Source organism: Paramormyrops kingsleyae, chromosome 4 (genome assembly GCF_048594095.1).
Source record: "Paramormyrops kingsleyae isolate MSU_618 chromosome 4, PKINGS_0.4, whole genome shotgun sequence".
Taxonomy (NCBI): Eukaryota; Metazoa; Chordata; class Actinopteri; order Osteoglossiformes; family Mormyridae; genus Paramormyrops; species Paramormyrops kingsleyae.
Genome location: NC_132800.1, coordinates 43061959 through 43083772, shown reverse-complemented (window position 1 = coordinate 43083772; position 21814 = coordinate 43061959). Strand labels below are relative to the sequence as shown.

Sequence of the window (21814 nt, the reverse complement as noted above, 5' to 3'; positions counted from 1 at the left end):
TGAAATGGAAATAACCCAGGATGAAACAACAATCAATCGCAGGGTACACACACCGCGTTCACGCCTGTGGGGAATTTGGCAGCTCCGATTATCCTTATCATATTTTTGGACTGTGGGGGAATGGAGAGACACCCGACCCCCAGAGCATTCACCTGAAACATATATAGAAACATATATGGATGGCTGAAACACAATTATACCACCCAGCTCTAGATCTAACCCCACCTGCCCGTCTGTCCATCCGCAGCGACATATCTGCTCTGTTGGCTGTGCAAACCAGCAGGTCCAACCCTACTGCATGCATGTCTGTGTGACAGCTTGTTTCTATTCATTTGCACAAGGGTGTATTACGTTTAAGGGTTTGTTGTTCGTGCAGTTGAAATGACGATAGGTGTTTTTTTCTTTTTTGCTAGCATCGAAATTAATGATTAGGCTATATGAAGATGACCGGCTTCCTTCTAAGGTGCGTAGTTTTTTATGCACTACAATTACACTTTATTTGCAGGACATCCTTCTTAAAATCAATAAAATTAAAATTAGTAATTGCTTTTATCCAAAGCGACGTATGACTGAGAAATCGAGCGTCAGCCAGTCAAACTCCGCCGTGCGCCGCGTCCCAAAAACTGCGTGACGGAGATGCACTTGGAAAGGGCCATTAAATAAGAGCTTGGGGATAAAGAAAGTAACGTAGGACTAAGAGGGTTATCGCTATTAGTACTTTTGTACAAGGCGGTGTGCCACAATAATGGCATGAAGGGCAGGAACAGAGTCGGCGACGGCGGCGGCGGGAGGTCCGGTCAGCGCTGCGTGGATGGGCTCCCTGCCGCCTGGGCTTAGCGCCATATGCCCCTGAAGCATCTAGCGATACCAGGTAACTAACGACAAACTCTAACCAGAAACGGACCAAGTTACACCTATACGGCCCCGGACTGTCAGAAAGGACCCGGGTCTTATGTGCACTGGTCACGATCTATATCTGCTTTGTTTTACGTCATTGTCAGTAGCCAACCTTTTACATCTTTCCATTCTGAGGGTTGAGGAGGGGGCGCTTCACTGATTAGATTATACCAGTGGATCGGAATTGCGATTCTGAAATATTGTTCGTGCGTCATGTACTAACAGCCTCAGCGATGAACCCAGACTCCGGTCTGGCGGTAAATAGGGCAAATTCCAGATGGCAATACTCTAAATGCTGCTCGGATTAGGGGATAAAGTGCAGCACACTCCGCTCGTGTGTATATGTGCAACAATCAATTTACAGTTTCTAATGGCCAGACATTCAAGTTTTTATGCACTTACACACGCGCAAACACACACAGGTTTGTAACTATATCTTTGCGGGGACTCTCCTTTCATTTTTGTGGGGAAATCTCTAATCCCAGTATGACGACCTACCCAGCCATAACCTTAACCATAAATAACCAAACAAAATACGAGACATTTGGCATTTTTAGTTTTTGACTGCATTCACAGATTTTTGTGAGAGCCTGAAAAAAGGTCCCACAACGTCAAAATAACAGATCTTTATTACATTTTTCCCCCACAAAGTAATACATAACCTGCACACACACACACACATATAGTAGCGCCAGACGAACTGCGGATTCGAGTGCTTGCTTGGGAGAACAGATCACGCTCTTTATTATAGTTTTTAACAAAAGCATCATAGGCACATAAGGAGTAGGCTACCGCCTTCCCAAATACGCACAGCAGAAACATAAGATGGTCAGATGCCGAACTGTAATGTGCACACACGGTGGGAGATTTATACACAACTATAAGGACACGAGAGGATCTGGTATCTTTTCGGGAACTTTCTTTTCGGGGAGATGTGGCTGCTACGCATGTGCAAAATATTCCCTCAGATTAAGTTAACACGCCTCCATACTGCATTTTATTTTTGCTCAGACAGGCACCCTCAGTGGTTAGGGAACTTTTATGGGTCACCCAATTAGCTTCATATGTCACTTTGTTTCGAGAAACATTGTCGTGAGCTCAGCTTTGCCATGCCACTGCTTCAATGTATTTCTTTGCTTGAGGTCACACACAGCTGACGTCTTCTGTTCAGGGTCACGTGACTCATCTTCCCTCTCAGGGTCACATGACTCGTTCACTTTCTGAGTGGATGAAAACGCACCAGTGGGTCCAGACCAGAGGGCTGTGGTCAAACATCTAGTTTTTGCGTTCCGCCCCCTGGCAAAGAAGGTGATGAAGAAGTGGTCCATGACTCAGAACCTGAGCTTCCTCAAGCAGCTAGAGGCAGGCATCTGCTACTTCAACCTGCGTGTGTCGTCCAAACCGGACGAGCCAGGCTACGAGGTCTACTTCATCCACGCCCTCTTTGGGCACCGGGTGCAGGACGGCCTCAGTGACATCGAGCGCTTACTTGGCGAGCACCCAAAGGAGGTGGTCTTGCTGGACTTCAACCATCACTATGCCATGAGCGAAGAACACCACCGCCACCTTCTGGCCACACTGTATGAGGTTTTTGGCCGCAAGCTCTGCAAGGTCAGTGCGGTGGAGGAGATAACACTGGACTACCTGTGGGAGAACGACTATCAGGTATGCGCAGGAGGCTGGTACGACTGCTCCATACTTCACACAGGGGCACTGGTCCTAGGTGAAAGCTGAGAGACCTCCTCCCCAGTCACTCATCATTGGCTAATGATAAAGTTGGCCCCTCAGTATGATTCATGGTGTCTCTTATACCCCCCCCCCCCTCCCCCCGCTGTAAAACACTCTTGAATTGCCCCTACCTTACAGCATGGGCATCTTTAGGCCTATTTAGGGTGGGCTTCAGTCCCCCCAAAATGATCCCAAGCCCCCCCTAAAAATATAGTAATTATCATACTATTTAAAAATTATATATCCATACATTTCATATAAGATATCACTGAACGCAGGTACGCACTTAACAAATAGAAGCAAGACTATTATTAAAAATAACGCTGTAAGTCTAGCTATCATTATTTAATTAAAATTATGTACTGGCTGTTTAAGCTGCTATAGGTAGAAGCGGGCATTAGGACACAGGCAGAAGCTACATGTCGCGGCTTGTTAGCGAGTAGCAACGTTCAACAGAAAGAAGCGGCCAGATAATTTCATTGTCAGAGATTGTGAGTAGGTGTCAATAACTGTTAATTGCTTAACTTTACTTAGGTTTCCATAAGTGAAAGGAAAGTGAAGTTTTTGGCTATTTTAAAACTAATTTAGACTAACATAATGCTACTGTCATAATTAGTTATTGTGATCAAAACCTTAATGGTAAGTGTCCCTTTTTTTACAACAGCAAAAACAGGGACACTTACCATTAAGTGGATATATTTTTAGAACAGCAAAAACAGGGACAGTGAAGTTCAGTTTATATAACAGATGTATATACGAAAGTATTTTGAAAGATTGAGGGAGAAGCAGGAGAGCGGCAGGGGAGCTGATGCTGAGGGAGCGTGCATGATTAAGACTGGTGGAGCTTTACAGGTAAAGAGATTATTTGTTTTGTTGTTGTCGTTTTCTTCAGGGTGGAGCCTTCTAGATTAATGAGATAATAAAATTAAAGAAGCCTGTTTAGAATTGGTGAAAATTTTTCAGCCCTCTATACGCGCTAATTCCTTCCTACAACCCTGGGGGCTAAGCCCCACTTGTCTTTCAATCCTAGTGATGTCCCTGCCTTACAGTGACCATAGCTCCACACTAATAATACTGACACTGCCCAGTACCCTACACTCTCTGCTGTGACTATGATGGTCTGACCAGTTTCATTTTGCCACTGATGTAGTCTAAGAGACTGAAGTAAAGACTTGAGATCACTGCAAATCAGATGGCAGCCTCCCCCTCCCCCATCTCTTTCTCTCTCTCTTTCTCCCTGACTCACCCCCGTCTTTTAAACTTTCCATCTTCTGTCATTCTTTCACTTCACCCATCCTGTCCATTTTGGCCCCCAGTCCATTACAGCCATTTTGTACTTCCCTGTCCTCCAGGTGCTTGTTTTCTACCACCACCCTTCTGCAGAGACATGCACCCTCCTCTGGCCGGGCAGCAAGATCCCAGCCCCCTGGGCCAACACCACAGACCCCCACAAACTGCTCCAGTTCCTGGAGAGCACACGGGCTGAGCGTGTCCATTGTGGTTCTTTCCATGTGTCCCAGGCCATCCTCACCCCCAGGGTGAAAACCGTCATCGGGGGACTCCTCAGGGGGCTCCGCAAGCACCTGGTGGAGAGGTGAGCATGTTTGCTTACCTTCTGAGAGCCATGCATGTCTGTGTGAGTGCATGCTGGGTACATATGTTTGTGCTTGTGTTTACATGGTTTTAGCCAGCAGATGGCAGCAGAGCACAGCCTATGTCAACCTAAAGCAATGAGTCACCTGGCTTAAATTGGGGGACTATCTGCTAAATCGTGGGGGTAAAAAAGTCTCTCCCGTTCCCTGCAGGAATCTGCCCACCATCATGACCTGGGTGAAGGCCCAGAAGCCAGGGCGGCAAGGAGTCAACATCATCACCTTAGATTTTGTGGACCTGGTGGACTTTGCCAGTTCCGTCATCAAGCTTAACGACCATCTGCTTCCTGACCAAGCAGTCACATGACTGCAGGCATGACACACTCAGAAAGCAACTACCTTATAGTTGTGTATAAATAACTTACAAACAACGATAAAACTCAAAGTACAACGTACCACTTTTGCCTGCTTGTGAGCTAAGAGGGAAGTTTGAAGCTGAAAATCCTTACGAAATGCTTCCTTTAACTCCTTGTGCAGTTCAAAAACTCCAGACTTATGTCCACTTATTACTCTCCAGCCGGCATACAGGAAATGACGTGTAATGACCGCAGTTAAAATATAGACAAAATACTTAAAGGAAACAACCCTTAATCAAATAAAATTCCTTTTCCATTCTGAAATGTAAGCAATATTAAATATAAATATAACACAGAAGAAATTAATCAGAATCAGATAAATCTATTGAAAAAATGGAACTAAATGGATACAATATAAAACAAAGTTTTACAACTGTCAGCACACTAACACTGACATACTGGCAATATACACTATTAGTGATGCGTGTGTAGGATCACACATGCACATATCACAGGGCCTAAATTCCAGGTGGCCTGAGACAAGGCCGAGCCTGGTACGAGAGGCACCAAAGGGGGGTTACACACACAAACACACACACACACAGATAACAAGGGAGGCTAGCACTCCAACTTTTATTGCCCAAAGATTTAGGGACCTACAGACAAGCAGAGTGGACTTCACGGACAGGGGTCCCTCGACTTGGCACACAACCCCCTCCACATACACTCTGCCTTACATCTCACTCACCCAACAGACGAACACCCTAAAGGAAATTTCAGTTAAGTTTGCTTTTGTATACCCTGTATATTGATTTACTCACGACTACTAGTCTGATTTATCTGATTTATCAGATTTATCTGATCTTGGTGGACAGTCACCAAGTTTCTTTGTTTCTACCATGCTATGTTAAAAGAACTGAATTAAGGTGTATCTTATCCATTCTGGAGAAGATGAATTGGCATAAGCCACACCAAACAAAATATGTTGTTTCCAGATGTGCAACCTATATTGATATTACCACAAACTAACGGCCACACCTATCTATGGATAAGATGTTCTGTTTGTAATAGGAATATTTGATGTAATATCTGCACAAAGTGTAACATCTGTTGAGGTGCAACCCAAAACCCCTGTATCCTATACTGATGTGAATCAGTCACATAGATACAATAATTAATTGTTTAATCAATTAATGCAGATGGTATGAGGTATGTACCTGTGAAGCTGGTATGGCATGTTTGGTATCAAACTGATTGTTAATCACCCCTGATTCCAAATCTGGTCAGTGATTACCATACAAGTGGATGTATCAAAAGTTATAACAGCTTAATGAAAATCATCAGTAAAGGGAGAATCAGTCGGGCCATAAATCCCTAAAGGACTGATACAGACCCCCTTCCGAAAGCCCGCCAAATGGATGGCCAGCCATTGGGCCAGGATTCGAATTCCTGGTCATCCCTATTCATGAACTTTAGACCATAAAAACCTGGACCTCAGAACAAAGCAGCGCAGAGAACAACCAGTAGCAGTGCAGAGAATAACCGCCAGCCCGAAGGAGAACATCAGCCCGGGAGGAGAGAAGCCCACAAGAAACCCTCCGGTGAAGGCCCAGCTGAACGGAGAACAGCACCCAAGACAAAGCTTCACCAGGAGAGAGAATCTAAAGGGACTCCACTCCACTGCTCCAAACGCCGCGCCTTCCTGAGTGCCATCAGCTCAGCAACTCTGCCATCAACTGCCAAGACCCCCCCCACTCTTCAACCAAGTAAACCAACTTCCTTTCATTCTAACAACTTAAGCTGTTCTGTTAACCTGCTATAAGACTTTAGGGCCGTGTTCCACAAACTGTGCTTGCTTTGCAGAACAGTATTTCCCATTTAAGGTTACTCATTTAAATCCGGTCATTGCATTTTCATAATTACATCGTTTGTTTTATTCCGTTATTTCGTGTTTATTGTTTGTGTTAGGTGTAATGTCGGTTTTATATTAGTTGTAGTGTTAGTTAGGAATAAATGCATGTCTTTTACACAACTTTAGCCTCCGTCATTGTGTGTCTCATAATAAGTTCCTGCTGTTGTGCGATCTTGCTACACGCTCTGAACCTCAAACTCGCCTGAAACATCGCGAGACTCTCTCTCATTGGCCGTGAGGGGAGCTTCGCTACCAATCGTGTACATTACCTGGAGATGCAGCTCGCTGGACGAGCCTTCTAACCCAGGTTACTAAGCGATACTGGTAATCAGTGAATCCCATTTAAGTCTCACATTAACACAGGGATACCGCAATTGAGTTTGGAGGAGCCGACCATTCGGCATAACAATTGATTAATAATCAGCATTAAATAATAATTAATTAAACTTTAATTAATTCAAACATATTGGTGGAGAATATTAAAATTTATTTGAGCTAATAATTCCTACACGTGGGTCGACCCGTGACCCGCGGGTGACCCGCGCGTGCGGGTGGTTTTAGGGTAGATATTTTTAAAATATCGACCGAGCATTATCGATCAAAACGTGTTGTAAACGGGGTCGGTGTATGTTTTTCAATTTTGGAGTTTAATTTGTAGGGTAAGCTGCTAGTTTGGTGAAATATCACGGTTAAGTATGCTATGCTCGACTTCATTTTAGACAAAATTAAGTTAAAAGAAGTTCATTCAAATCTGATAGAGTTCTCAGATCTGATGTTACATCAGATGTTACACTTTTGACAACTAGTGTGTTTTGCATACATGCTGTCACGCCCCGCTCCGTCCGCTCCCGATGTGTGCCACGCCCACCTCGTTACCTCGTGTGATTCCCTGATTGTCTCTTACCTGTGATTCGTTACCCTTAGCCTGTGTCTTGTATTTAGTCCGTGTCTAAGTCAGTGTACCCCAGATCTGTCATTGTTGTAGTGTCACGTTGATGTCCGTACCTGTCCGTCTTTGGAAATAAATCCTGTTTACCTGAAGTTCTGGCTGCCATTCGCCTGCTTCCCTGCTCGCCGTCTCCGATCGTGACACATGCGCGCTTGTGTGTGTTTGTGTGTGCGCGAGAGAGATGTCAATCTGTCAGACAATAAACCGGTGATTTGCAACTTCTCCCCGTGTCAGCTGTGAATCTCTTCTCATCCACGGACCCGGTGGAGACGCCGTGCTCCAACAATTTGGGGGCTTGTCCGGGATCCCCAGGAGATTCGCAAGATTCGGCTAAGGGTTGACGCGGCCTACTTGGACACAGAGAACTGCGAGGCGCCGACTAGAAGAGGTGAGCAGAGCCTGTTACATCAAAATCTGCACATTGGATATGTCAAATTGAGCAGTTTGAAGTGTCCAGTGGCCCGTCGATAAAGACGGAGGAGAGGTTGCACGCACTGTGTTTATACAGTACTGTATACTGTGTTGTCTATGTATTGTGTATGCATTGTGTCTAGGTATCGTGCGCAGAGAAATAGAACCTTAAGGAGCAGAGGGTACGGGACTCCCGCAGGGAAATAGAATTTTAGGGAGCAGAGGGTACGGGACCCCCGCAGGGAAATAGAATTTTAGGGAGCAGAGGGTACGGGACCCCCGCATTGTCCTTGGTGTGGCAACCCCACTACTTGCTGATGAGCGGTAGAAAAGCTGGGTGGGTCAGGACCCCCAAATTCTAGATTGGGAGGAGGGAATAAGGTCCCCCTCTCTAACAAACAAAAAAAAAAGAAAGGGTGAATCAAAGCACCAGCTTGGGTGCAGTTGTACTGGTTTGTGAGTGAGCAGCGTTGTGAGTTCTTCCTGTCCAGGGGGGTCGCCATTCTCTCTGTTGGTTGAACTTGCCCTTGGCTCTGCTGTCACTCCTTGCGGTCTTACGGTTTGTCAGAACCGAAGGGGAGTTCTCAGCAATTGGACGCCCAAAAGCGTGCCAGCCCGGCCGCACTCGCTGACTCAGTACGGGCAGGGCCGGCAGGTACCTCGGGCGTTCATTACAGCTGCCGAGCAGGACCTCGCCTGGGGTGAGTTCTAAGAACACCCCTAGCTTGGACTCTCGGGAGGGTGGGTGACGCCTGAAGGCTATTTTGCCGGCCTTGGTCGGGTCAGAACACCGGTAGTGCGGTCGATAAGCTGACTCCCACCTGGGTTGTCTCAGTTGTGCGTACAGAACACCCCCTTCCAAGTTGACATTGCTGGGGATCGGGGGGGTTTCGGCTGGGAGCGGGCCTGTTTGACTGGGATTGGGCTTGTGGGGCGTGCCCTGTTCAGGGGGGACACAACAGTAAGCTGCTCTGAATATAGTCTTATTATTTTAGAAGTTGTTGATTTATGTATTGATGGTGTTTGTTGGTAGGACATTCGACTAAGGTAAGGAGGTGTACTGAGTGTGGGTGGCTGAACCCACATCCGGAGGCAGAAGGGCTGTTAGACAAGGGATTAAAACAGTCAGGACTGATTAAAAATGGACCGCGAGTTTGATCGGGAGCTAGATGACGGGGGATGGGCACCCCCAGAAAATGCAGTGTGAAAGCCACTAGGAAAGCAGATCCAGGTGGTGAAGGAAGCCATAGAAGGGGCAAGTGGGGAAGAAGATAAGGATAAGGAGGTAGCTGACGCCTGGGAGCGTATGTGTGCAGTGGTCCGGGGTGCTGGACAACAGATAGGAGACAGGCGCTCATTGGGAGAGCTATTGTGGAAAACGGAGAGAGAGCATGCTAGGCTGAGGGACGAAGCAGCACGCCAGAGAGCGAGCGCTAATCTGATGCAGAAGTGGGGGAAATAATTACGTACGCAGTTGTGGGCTAAATCGGGGGAAGCCCACGTATATGTTCAACAGATAAGTTGCAAGTAAAGATGTATAAAGCAGAAATAAGTACAAAGTAGAAGAGATCAAGTTAGCAGGGGTCTGGATAGAGCATTTGTGCATTCCCATAAAACGTCATTGACAGTAGTGGAAGTGCGGGTTGGTAAATTTAGAACTTTGATAAATCTTAAAATAATGTATTTGAATAAAATATTGTGATTAATAGATTTTATGGATTAGAACATAAGAACATAAGAACTATACAAACGAGAGGAGGCCATTCGGCCCATCGAGCTCGCTTGGGGAGAACTTAACTAATAGCTCAGAGTTGTTAAAATCTTATCTAGCTCTGATTTAAAGGAACCCAAGGATTCAGCTTGCACTACGTTATCAGGAAGACTATTCCATACTCTGACTACACGCTGTGTAAAGAAGTGCTTCCTTAAATCCAGTTTGAAATGTTCTCCCGCTAATTTCCACCTATGGCCACGAGTTCTTGTATTTGAACTAATGCTGAAGTAACTATTCGGTTGAACAGCATCCAAACCTGTTAGAATCTTATAGACCTGGATCATGTCCCCCCTCAGTCTCCTTTGCTTGAGGCTGAACAGATTTAGCTCAAATAACCTTTACTCGTATGACATTCCTCTAAGACCAGGAATCATTCTTGTGGCCCTACGCTGCACCTTTTCTAAGGCCGCTATGTCCTTTTTAAGATATGGTGACCAAACCTGTACACAATATTCTAGGTGAGGTCTCACCAAGGAATTGTATAATCTTAGCATTACCTCCCTTGACTTAAACTCCACACACCTGGAGATATACCCCAACATCCTATTGGCCTTTTTTATTGCTTCCCCGCACTGGCGAGAATGAGACATGGAAGCATCAACATACACACCAAGGTCTTTCTCATAATCAGCTACCTTTATTTCAGTAGGTCCCATAAAATACCTGGACTTTATATTTCTGCTCCCTACATGGAGTACCTTACATTTGTCTATGTTAAATTTCATCTGCCAGGTGTCAGCCCAGTCACTAATTAAATTAAGATCCCGCTGTAGCTGCTGAGCCGCTAGTTCAGTATCTGCTACACCACCCACCTTGGTGTCATCTGCAAATTTCACCAGTTTACTGTATATATTGGTGTCTATATCATTTATGTAAATTAGGAACAAAAGTGGTCCTAAAATTGAACCCTGCGGTACCCCACTATGAACGCAGGCCCACTGTGACATCGAGCCTCTTATAACTACTCGCTGCTTCCTATCCGTTAACCAGTTATCAATCCAAGTCGCTACAGTTCCTAAAATACCTGTCGGATTATAGAGACTAAGTTTAGAGATAAAGGGTATTAAAGCACATCTTTGTGAGAAAAATAACAGTTTATAGACAAGAGGTTTTAGTATATGTGTGCCCGTAGATAATTGGGTGCAGTGTTAGGGATTTTAGTTAGGAGAGGAAATAAGTAGAAAATAAATAATAATAATAATAATAAATAATTTAGAGCCACACATCAAGGTGAAGTAGCTACAGTCAGGGAGAGAATTTAAAAAAAAATAAGAGAATAGAGTAAGGGTTGACTGTGAGGAACTCTGTTCATTTTTAGACAGGAAAACAGTTCAAGTGACAGTAGAGTGCAGAAAAGCATTAAAATGCAGGCCCCGGTAAAGGCAGCAGAAACACCAGTACAGCAGTTGGGGAGAGAGCACCCCCTGCTTAAAGCGAGGATAGAAAAGATGTCTAAAAAGTGGGGGAATAGAACAAAGGCCCTGGTAACTAAGTGGCCTAAAGGGGGCACATGGGATGTGGCAGTGTGTGAGGAGATGGAGACTGATAAAGTATCATAAGGCTAATAAGAACACAGAAAGGCGTAAATTGAAAAGGAGTGAGGAGCTGGAGGTACTGAGGTTATTTAAAGCAAGGGAAGAGGCCTGGAGAAGGGAGCAGAAAGGCACTAAATGAGAAGAAGGGGGGTGAGAAAGAAGAGATGAGGCAGGAAGAAATATGGCCACTGTCATATCAAAGTCAGTGTCCGTTAGTGGAAGCCCCCCCTCCTTCATACAAGGGTCAGTTTCCAGTAATAGAGGGGAAGGTAGAATTCAGAGGTGAGGTGACACAGAAGGATGAAGGAAGTAGGGAGCAGAAAGGAACGGCAAGTTGTTTAGATGGATACAGGGAAGTGAGTGCATTGCTGCGGCAGGCAGTGCAGGAAGGACTGCGAGGGAGTGAGAGAAGAACAGAAGGCCAGGCATATGGGCCTGAGAAACAAGGGAGTGAGATAAAGGTGGGGTACGGAGCAAGTGGTAGTAATGCAGAAGGGCTGGTGCATCTGCTGGACACCCCTAACCCTCCATCTAAAGGATGGAGTCAGTTTCAGAAGAAGGAGAAAGAAACAGAGAGTGAGGAAGGAGTAGAGGAGGATAATGCAGATCATAGAATAGTTAGAAGCAGGAGGGCTGTGAAGCCCCCACCAGGGACACTCCAATGCTTCCGCTGAGGGTGAACGGAGCACAGACACAGTATGTGCCGTGGGCAGGACAGGATCTGGAGGGCCTGATTCTCAGACTCCCAGTCCTGGCAGAAGGGGCCGGAAAATGGATAAAAGCATTTGAGGAGGAAACTATGGGTCGGCTCCTGGCGATAGGGGACATAAAGGCGGTTCTGGCTGTGATTGAGCTCTGACCGGAAATGCTGTAAGTGACGTCAGACGCCAGAGACTTGGCGGAAAATCTGAATGAACAGCGAGCTGAGCGAGGACAGCGAGGGGAAGTTGGAATCACTCGAAGAATACATTGACTGGTACTTCGACACTACAGTCATGAAGAAGAACCTCAATACATCTTCCCCGGGAAAAAGCGAGACGCCGTCATCCAAAAGAAGTCGCCCGGCAGACTCCCCCGGAGCAACTTCGCCGACTAGTAAAGACTTCGCCGACATACTGGAGTCAATCGACAAGCGATTGTCCAGCTTCGACGCGAGGTTGTCTCTGGTCGAGATTTTGCATCAGGAGTTCACATCCCTGAGGGAGTCTTTGGAATTCAGCCAGCAACAGGTGGAAACACTCGCTGCTGAAAATGCCTCACTACGGGGCTCGGTCAAGTCTCTAACTGAGAATGTGACCAATCTAAAAGAAGAAAATAAAAAAATAAAAGAGACTGTCATCGATCTCCAAGCCCGTAGTATGAGAGATAACCTGGTGTTTTCAGGCATCCCGGAATCTGCTGAAGAGGACGCAGAAATTACGGTTAAAACATTTATCAAGACCCACCTGAAGCTTCCAGAGGACACTGTGGAAAGCATCTGCTTTGACAGAGTCCATCGGCTGGGAGCTAAGAGGCCTGGTGCCCTGAGACCGCGTCCTATTGTGGCCAAATTCGGGAATTTCAAACAGAAGCAGCAGGTGAAGAGCCGCGGCAGGGAGCTGAAAGGAACGGACTTTGGCGTAAACGACCAGTTCCCCAAAGAGATTCTGGAGCGACGCAAAGTTCTGTTCCCAATCCGACGCAGCTCCATCCAGAAGGGCTCCCGAGCTGTCTTCGCCGTGGATCGGCTCTACGTGGATGGACAGCTCTACCGCGACCCTAACATCACTCCCTGGTTATATTAACGCCACCCCAGATAAGAACCTGTTATATTTTTCTTCTTTTCCCAAATCCTCTTCTGTTTAATCTAGCTTATACATGTTAATTCGCTAATTTAATGTTATGTCATAACAAATACACTGCCTTCAGTCTCCGCAGCGCTTCAGTCCTAACAATGTTTTCGTTTCTATGTTTCTTACTTACACCCTTACTCGCGTGCCCCTTTGTATGTCTTTTTCACTTCTCCCTGCTTTCCCTGCACCGATCACCTGCTTTAAATTTCTACTCAATCACACACAACACCCTCGATTTTTACACATCTGCACGACATGATAATGTACATATGTACTTAGCTTCACCACAACCACTCCGACTTTATAGTGCACACAGACATATAGGATACACACGCACACAAGCGCTCACACGCTCGTTCGTATCTGACTCATTTGCACGTGCAATATTAGCTACACACACATGTCTATGGGCACACTAAGGTTTGTCTCATGGAATGTGCATGGAGCTGGCTCCAGAGAGAAGAGGTTAAAAATATTTAGCCAGCTTAAAAAACTACAGGCAGACGTTGTTTTATTACAAGAGACTCATAGACCTGCCACAGCTACAGATGAACTTAAAACACCTGAGTTTCCTAATGTGTTCTCAGCCTGTTATAACTCTAGGCAAAGGGGAGTAGCAATTTTAATACATAAAAATGTTAATTTCACATTACTCAACACAATTATAGATCCAGAAGGTAGATTTATAATCATTAAATTGTCTATACTTAACAAGAAGTTATGTATTGTTAGTATATATGGTCCAAATGTTGATAACCCTTCATTCTTCCACGTTTTCTTTACCGCACTCTCTGAACACCTAGATAGCGCACTCGTTCTTGGGGGCGATCTCAATTTCGCACTAAATAAAGAAATGGATAGGCTCAGTACAGCTGCTCAGCGCAATTGGGAATCCATAAATATAGTTAAGCAGTACATGAGTGACTATGGTCTTCGTGATGCATGGCGTTCTCTTCACCCCAACCGTAGGGAATATACTTTCTTCTCACACGTCCATCACTCTTACTCTCGTCTGGATTATTTCCTAATCAGTAGCTCACTGCTGAGTGACATTTCAGACACTGAGATACACCCTATAGCTGTCAGCGATCATGCTCCTGTATCTTTAACCCTAATAAATAAGAAAGCCATTCCACCAATTAGAAACTGGAGATTTAATACATCATTGCTTAAAGATGGAGATTTTATTAACTATTTCAAAAAAGAGTGGGCTTTATATTTAGACTATAATGACCTGCCTGGAACATCAGCATCTGTTCTCTGGGAAGCAGGCAAAGCTGTGATGAGAGGTAAAATAATCTCATTCTCATCACATAAAAAGAAAAGAGAAAACAAGTATATTCAGGAATTAGAAGAAAACATCAAATCCTTAGAAGAAGCTTATGTATCATCCCAGGAACAGGAAATGCTGAATAAAATACGTAAAGCAAAATTAGAATTAAATGAAATTATTCATAAAAAAACACAATTCTTAGCACAAAGACTTCGCTGGCAAAATTATGAATATGGTAATAAATCAGGTAGATTTTTAGCTAACCAGTTAAAAATAAATAAAGAAAAAACAACTATATGTGCTGTTAAAGACTCAACTGGGGATACAGTATATGACCCTGATAGAATAAACAACACTTTCAGGGACTTTTACAAATCTTTATACTTACCACAGATAAACCCATCTAAAGACGAAATTGATCAGTTTCTTGATAGTATAACCCTTCCGAAATTATCAGATAATCAAACGATAGAACTGGATTCTCTGCTGACACCAGGTGAACTCCAGGAAGCTTTGAACAGTATGCCCAATAATAAGGCTCCAGGCCCAGATGGATTTCCAGTAGAATTCTATAAAGAATTCTGGACAATTCTGTCACCAACATTCTACAGAATGTTGCAGGAAACCAAGGAAAATGGTAGACTACCACCAAATATGAATTCTGCCAACATTAGTCTCTTGCTAAAACCAGGCAAAGACCCTATATTGCCTACCAGCTATCGTCCAATATCACTTATTAATGTTGACCTTAAAATAATCTGCAAAGCTCTCTCAAAAAGAATAGAGAAGATAACCCCTCACATAATTCATCCTGACCAAACTGGTTTCATAAAAGGGAGGCACTCATCAACAAACACACGTAGATTACTCAATCTGATAGACTATTCGTGCAATAAAAACCTTCAAATCATAATATTGTCTCTAGATGCAGAAAAAGCATTCGATAGAGTTAGTTGGAGTTTTTTATTTGCAACATTACACAAATTTGGTTTTGGAACCTCTTTCATAAACTGGTTAAAAATATTATATAGTTCCCCAACAGCATGTGTTAGGACAAATGACCAAACATCCTCTAGCTTCTGTCTCAAGAGGGGCACCAGGCAGGGATGCCCTCTCTCCCCCTCACTGTTTGCAATTTTTATTGAACCACTAGCAGCAGCAATTAGACAGGCTATAGTGATTAAAGGCATCAAATGCAAGAATGTGGAACATAAGGTCAGTCTTTATGCGGATGATGTGTTACTTTTTCTCCAGCATTCACAAACCACTCTCTCTGAGGTAATTACATTAATAAACTCTTTCTCAAGAGTCTCAGATTATTCAATAAACTGGTTAAAATCTACAGTTCTTCCAATTAACTGCTCCTTTCAGAACTCTTCCTCCACTCCACTGCAATCTGGGGATATTAAATATTTAGGTATTAATGTTTCACCTCGGCTGGCAGACTTAACTAAATTAAACCACATCCCACTTTTAAAGAAGGTAGAGGATGAGCTGGTTAGATGGAAGTCCCTGCCCATATCACTCATGGGAAGGGTTGCATCAATAAAAATGATGGTGTTACCAAGAATTAATTATTTATTTGCAATGATTCCAAGTAAACCATCACCTGACTGGTTTAGATCTCTGGACTCCGCCATCTCTAAATTCCTTTGGAAAGATAAACCACCGCGTATTAGCCTAAAAACGCTGCAAAGGACCAAGGACAAAGGAGGACTAGATCTGCCTAACTTTCACCACTACTTCTTAGCCAACAGGCTTCAAAACATCTCAGGATGGCTAAAACATACCTTCTTAGATGAACCTTGGCTAGACGTAGAACAGGCTCTATGCAATAACATAGACATTTCGGATCTACCATTCATTAGCTCAAACATTAAACGACATGAATGCTTCAAAAGCATCAGTATCAGCTCTTCTCTGACAGCATGGTGGGAGTTTCTTAAAATGACTGAGTCTTCATTAATCCCATGCAAACGTACTCCCATCTGGAACAACCCTGACATACTACTAAACAATAATATCATAAATTTCCCGGATTGGAGTTGTAAAGGTATTAAATACTTGGAACATATATTTGAAGAAATAGACTTTATCCACTTTGACTTATTAGTTAAAAGACATGGGATTAACAAGAATAGATTTTTAGAATATCAACAAGTTAAATCTATAGTAAAAAGGAAATTCAAGTCTACTCAAATCAAATTACAAATACCACCAAGGGTGGCAGAATTCCTTAATCTCAAAACCCCCAAATTACTGTCTAAAATATACAGGACACTTTCTAAAATGGATGATTCAATATCCCTTCCTATTGCAAAATGGGAGGCAGATTTATCAATCAGCTGGAACCACAATTTCTGGTCTAAGACATGCTTAAAAACCTTTGAACTGATTAGAAGTCCCAATTTACAATTAATACAATACAAAATCCTGCATAGAGTGCACTATACAGGGCATCGGATGTTCAGGATGGGTTTTACATCTTCTAACAACTGCTCACACTGTCAAGGGGATACACCTGACAATTACATCCATGCTCTTTGGTTCTGTCCACCAGTTCAGATGTTTTGGCGCAGGATTTGTGAGGACTTATCAAAGTGTCTGAAATGTACCATTCCAGCCTCTCCTTCAGTCTGCTTGTTGGGTGACTTAGATGGTGTCACTACCGAGATTAACACAACCCACATGGCTTTCACCGCTTTATGCATTGCTAAGAAGACTGTCCTCATGAACTGGAAAAATAAAAATAACCTTAATATCAACCAATATAGAGAGAGTTTGCTGGACCATACTAGTCTTGATACAGCTTCTGCCGCCACATTAGACCAATCTCTCTGGGCTCCTTTGATCAGCTCCATCACCTAGTGGCGGTGGGGGGTCGCAGGTTTGTCCCGCTTCGGTCTTTGTTGTTGGTGTGGGGGGGGGCCTATGGGCTTGGGGTGTCTGGGGGTTCCCTGGGGGGGGGGGGGGTTTCTGGGGGGGTTCGGCGCTGGGACTGCGGTCCTGGCCTGGATGGGGCTTTGGTGGCTCTTGGGTGGCGTCTTTCTGGTGGCTGCATGCAGCGCTGCTGGGGTAGCCTGTGCCGGCGGACGTAGGGTACCAGCCTGGCGGCCGTGCTGCTCCTGGGTGGGTCCGGGGCGGGCTTGGGGTTCTGGGGGCGCTCTGCCTCCGGGCTGGGGTTCCGGCTGGGCTGGGGGGGCTTGGGTCCTGGTGGGTGGGTCGCCGGGGTGTGGGCTGGCGCGTGCACTGGGGCCCGGCCCCGGCGCGGGGACCTTCGGCGCATTGGAGGGGCTGGGGGCCTCTTTAGCTGGTGGGGAGGTTGTTACCATCTGCCCGCAGGTGGTCCCTGCCTTAGGGGTATCCACTCTGCGGGGGTGGGGGGGAATCCAATAGAGTAGGAGAATGGACCAAACCTGGGTGTCTGTTGTCTTATGTAGTCTGGGAGTTGACTGAATGGTGGGGTGGGTGTAGTTTTTCCCTCTGTGGTGGGGTCTGGTTGGCTGCCCCGGGCTCTGTGGTGCCCGGTGGTGCCGCTGCTCTGGGCCCCCGGACTGGATGGGCCTCGGCTCTCCCGCCCTGGGTGGATTTCGGGGAACGGGGGTGCTTATGGGGGTCAGCGGGGGGGCTGGCTCCAGAGGGGGGGTACTTTGCCCCCCCCGATCCTTTCCTCCCCATCCCTAAATGCTTCCCTCCTCCCGCTCCGTCACCCCAACACACATATAGGGCTTTGAGGTGCAGGTGCGTCGCTGGGATGCAGGGGATTCCTCCTCTGTCCGCCCGTGGCCACCTGTGTCTCAATCACACATCACAACTTAGACACTCTCATTACTTACTCTCTCATGACACATACATTTAGGGCCTTGGGGGTGGGCACAAGGAATGGCGTCCAGAGGGCGGTCTGTTCATTCAGCCTTACCTCTGGTGCCAGTGCCCACTTCTCAATTTTAAGTTGCATATAGACATTGAGGGTTCTGGGGAGGGGCCGAGCTGACACCAGCTGCTGATTGGCAGAGGGTGGTTAGCACCATGCCCTTCCCCTGTTTTAAAGCACTTTAGAACAACACGCACCAACACCACATATGAGCGGGCGGAGGGAAGCATGGGGTCTTTTCACACCCCCGTTCTCTGTTCACCATCTGGGGCCGGGGGCTGGGAGGAGCTGGCCGTCCGGTCGGGGTCTGGGCTGGTGGGCTTCTCGGCTGCTGTGGGGTCCGGGGTGGTCTTCTTGTCCCCATGCCAGAGGAAAAAAGGGATCCATCTCCGAGGTCTGGTGGCGGATTGCCCCTCTGGGGGCGGTGGTGCCTAGATCTCGGAGTATAGAGTATATATGGGGAGTGTGAGTGTGTGTACGGCGTTCATTTCTGTGTCTTCATGTTGGGCGAATGGGTGAATATTTGTTTATGTGTGCATGAGGGTGGGAACGTATGCTTGTGTATGTGTGTGCCTGTCTGTCTATACGTATGTGTCAGGTTGGGTCTTAGACTCCACCTGAAATAACATCTCAGGCTCTATTACCCCCCGCCACACTCCCTGCTGGTGGATGAGGCCCCCGGCCGCCGATGCGTTGGTGGTTCTCGATGTCTGGGGCTGGATGCTCTGGTGTGTGCTGGCTCACTCTCGGCGGTTGCCTGCCGGGGCCTGGCCCTTCCAGGTCTGTCGGGGGTTGTAAGGCTGGTTGTGTGTGCTGTTCAACAACATTTAACGTTTGATGGTCGTTGTGATTAGTACAGATGTTGTATGTTGTCTTTCTCTTTTCAACAGACATGGAAGCAGATTATCTGTTTTGTTTTTTTTCTTGGTGTTTTTGTTTTTTTTTGTTTTTCTTTTGTTTTGTTTTTTTTCTGTTTTCTTTCCATTCCTCTCTCTCCCTCTCTCTCTCTTCCCTCCTTCTCCTTTGTCCCCCCCCCCTCCTTCTTTTGAGGAAGTAAATAAAAATATAAAATAAAATAAAAAATAAATAAATAAATAATAATTTAAAAAAAAAAAAAAAAAAAAAAAAAAATAGATACAGTCCCCCGCAGAGGGGGGGTGGAGGAGGGAATATAAAAAAAAAAAAAAAAAAAAAAAAAAACCGGTTCTGGCTCGCGTTTTTGGGGTAGACGGAATGGAGAGACTGCTGCGAAGCAGTGGCCTGGCAGCGATGACAGGGACTCCTGTGAATGAGGCATGTCACTTTGACGGTTACCGTGCTAACTGCTGGCATCAGCTGCGACTAATGTTTCCTCCACGGCTGAGTGTGGTTGAAATGAAGGTGGAGCCCATCAAGGAGGGGGAGAGCCCAGCTGCCTATCTGCAAGCTCAAGAAAAGCGGTGGCGCACTGAGAAGGAGCAGGACCTGCAGAATCCGGCATTCAGAGAGAGGAGGAGGACTTTGCTAAAGAGCGTGAGAGGGAACTGACAAAGAAATGGAATCAGATGCAGCTGGAGGAGCTGACCGCTAAAAAGAAAAAAGTCCAGGCACCAGTGGTCTCTCCGGACCCAAGCCCCGGGGGCAGCCCGACAGTCTCCTGTCGCTGGGGCCCCCCATGATACTAATTGGCCTCAGGTCCCTAATTGGAACAGACTGAGTAGATACAATGGATGGGGGTTTCCTCAAAGGGCACCCATTTACCCACAAATTTGATGATCCCAGACTCTGGAGAGACTGGGGAACAGGGTGGTTCAGATGGTGTGCTGGAGCTGTGATCAGCCAGGACACACCTGTATGTTCCAAAATCTTGTTTAGTGGAAGTTCAGATAGGTTACAAACATGTAAATATGCCCATACTAATATTAGAGCATATCCCAGTGAATTTGTCAGGCAGAGATGCTTTGTGCCAGCTGCAGATAGACATAAAATGTACAGAGGGGGGCGTAGAGGTGCTCAGTGGACAGTACAGCCTTCTGCGACAAAATTTGTTGTTCAATAGGGGACAGCATAGTTCATACGGGATTGAAGATGTTACTGATAAAGTTTGGGAAATTCTAGAACAGTGGGGCCCATTTATACAGGAACAATATAGCAATAGGCTGAATTGGACATAGAACAAACATACTTGTTTGTTGCGATGGAGAGATTTCAGTGTGAGGGAATGCAGGCTGCTACCAAAGGTGAGTTGGTGAGAGTCAGTGGAGTGCAAAATATGTAGGAGACTTAAGAGGTTTGTGGCTGTGGAGCATGATAGGAGTGCAGTGTGAAGGGAAATAAAGTGTAGAGGAATGTTGGCAGGAGACAAAATGTGGAGGTTAGTTTATGATTTGTGTGCAGCGAAATAGTTAGTGGAGGATCAATCAGTGGGAGATCCCAGTCCTCACACCCTGCTAACAGATGTGCCACCCAGTGCAGAGTGGTTCACAGTTGTGGATTTGTAGATGGCATTTTTCAGTGTGTCCCTAACACAACAGTCTCAGTTTTTGTTTGCGATGACCTATAGGGGTCAGCAGTTCATCCACGCGAGGATACTGCAAGGATGTGAACACATGCTTAGGGCAGATTTGGATGGATTGAATTTAAGAAGCACAGTGCTACAGTATGTGGGTGATCTGCTCTGTGTTATATGCACAGGCACTGAAGCCGCCGTTGCTGAAGGTCTTAGCGAAAGGGGGGCTTGAGGTGCCCAAAGCTAAGCTGCAATACTGATAAGAACAGGCTGCATGCTTGGGGGGTGAGTTCAGCCACGGGAGGGGCCCTTATGAGGCCTCTGTGTGGAAACAAAGGGGATGCTAAGGACTCTGATGGTCTGTTTCACAACCGTGATGGATTTTTGGTTGTGCCTTTGTCATGTGGTTGACACCTTAATAATGCATGCGCATGGTCTTGACTATTGCGCAAGGGGGGAGTGCTATGAAAAGAAAAGAAAAAAAAAACAAAGTTTATGAGTTGAAGTTGTACATGGGGTGTCTAACTCAAATATGCAAAGTTATTTTCAAGCAGGAAGAGGGGAAAGCAAGACGGCAAGAGAAGAACAGACACAGGAGGTTTGCAGGCAGGGTATGCAGTGGTGGCCAGACAAGGCCAGGATTATGTAACCTTGAAGGCAGACAGGCTGGGGGGAGCCCAGTCAGCCCAGAGAGCCGAGGTGATAGCGGTTATCGAGGCCCTGAAATTAGCAGAAGGGAAAGAAGTTACCATATACTCAGACTCAGCATATGCTGTAGGCGCAGTGCATGTGGAACTCAGCCAATGGTTGAGGGCAGGATTCTTGACCTCGGGAAACAAGCCAATAAAACACGAAGCAGAAATGAGGGAATTGGCAAAGGCCTTGATGCTTCCCAAAAAAGTGGCAGTGGTCAAGTGCAAGGGACATAAAGGGTCAGGAACAATGGTAGCGAAAGGAAATCAGGCCGCAGATGAGGAAGCAAAGAGGGTCACAGGGTATGTGATGTCCAAACAGATGATCACGGTAGAGGAGGAAGTTCACCTGAATTACCGACTGACCCTGGAGAAAGCGTTGGGATTGAGACATGCGTTTGGAACTGTGTATCATCCGCAGTCCCAGGGAAAAGTGGAGCGAATGAACCAAACAATAAAACAAAAATTGGCAAAAATCTGCGCGCAGACCAAAATGAATTG

General features: G+C 45.8%; 1 protein-coding gene across 1 annotated transcript; it reads left to right on the top strand.

Moving 5' to 3' along the window:
* The first annotated feature begins 488 nt into the window (after window positions 1–488).
* Window positions 489–4897, top strand: plcxd2 (phosphatidylinositol-specific phospholipase C, X domain containing 2). The gene is made up of 5 exons (XM_023800671.2): window positions 489–871; window positions 2096–2562; window positions 3373–3477; window positions 3978–4219; window positions 4431–4897. The coding sequence occupies exons 2-5, from the start codon at window positions 2209–2211 to the stop codon at window positions 4582–4584; spliced, it is 855 nt and encodes a 284-aa protein (XP_023656439.2). The 5' UTR covers window positions 489–871; window positions 2096–2208; the 3' UTR covers window positions 4585–4897.
* Window positions 4898–21814: the final 16917 nt, after the last annotated feature.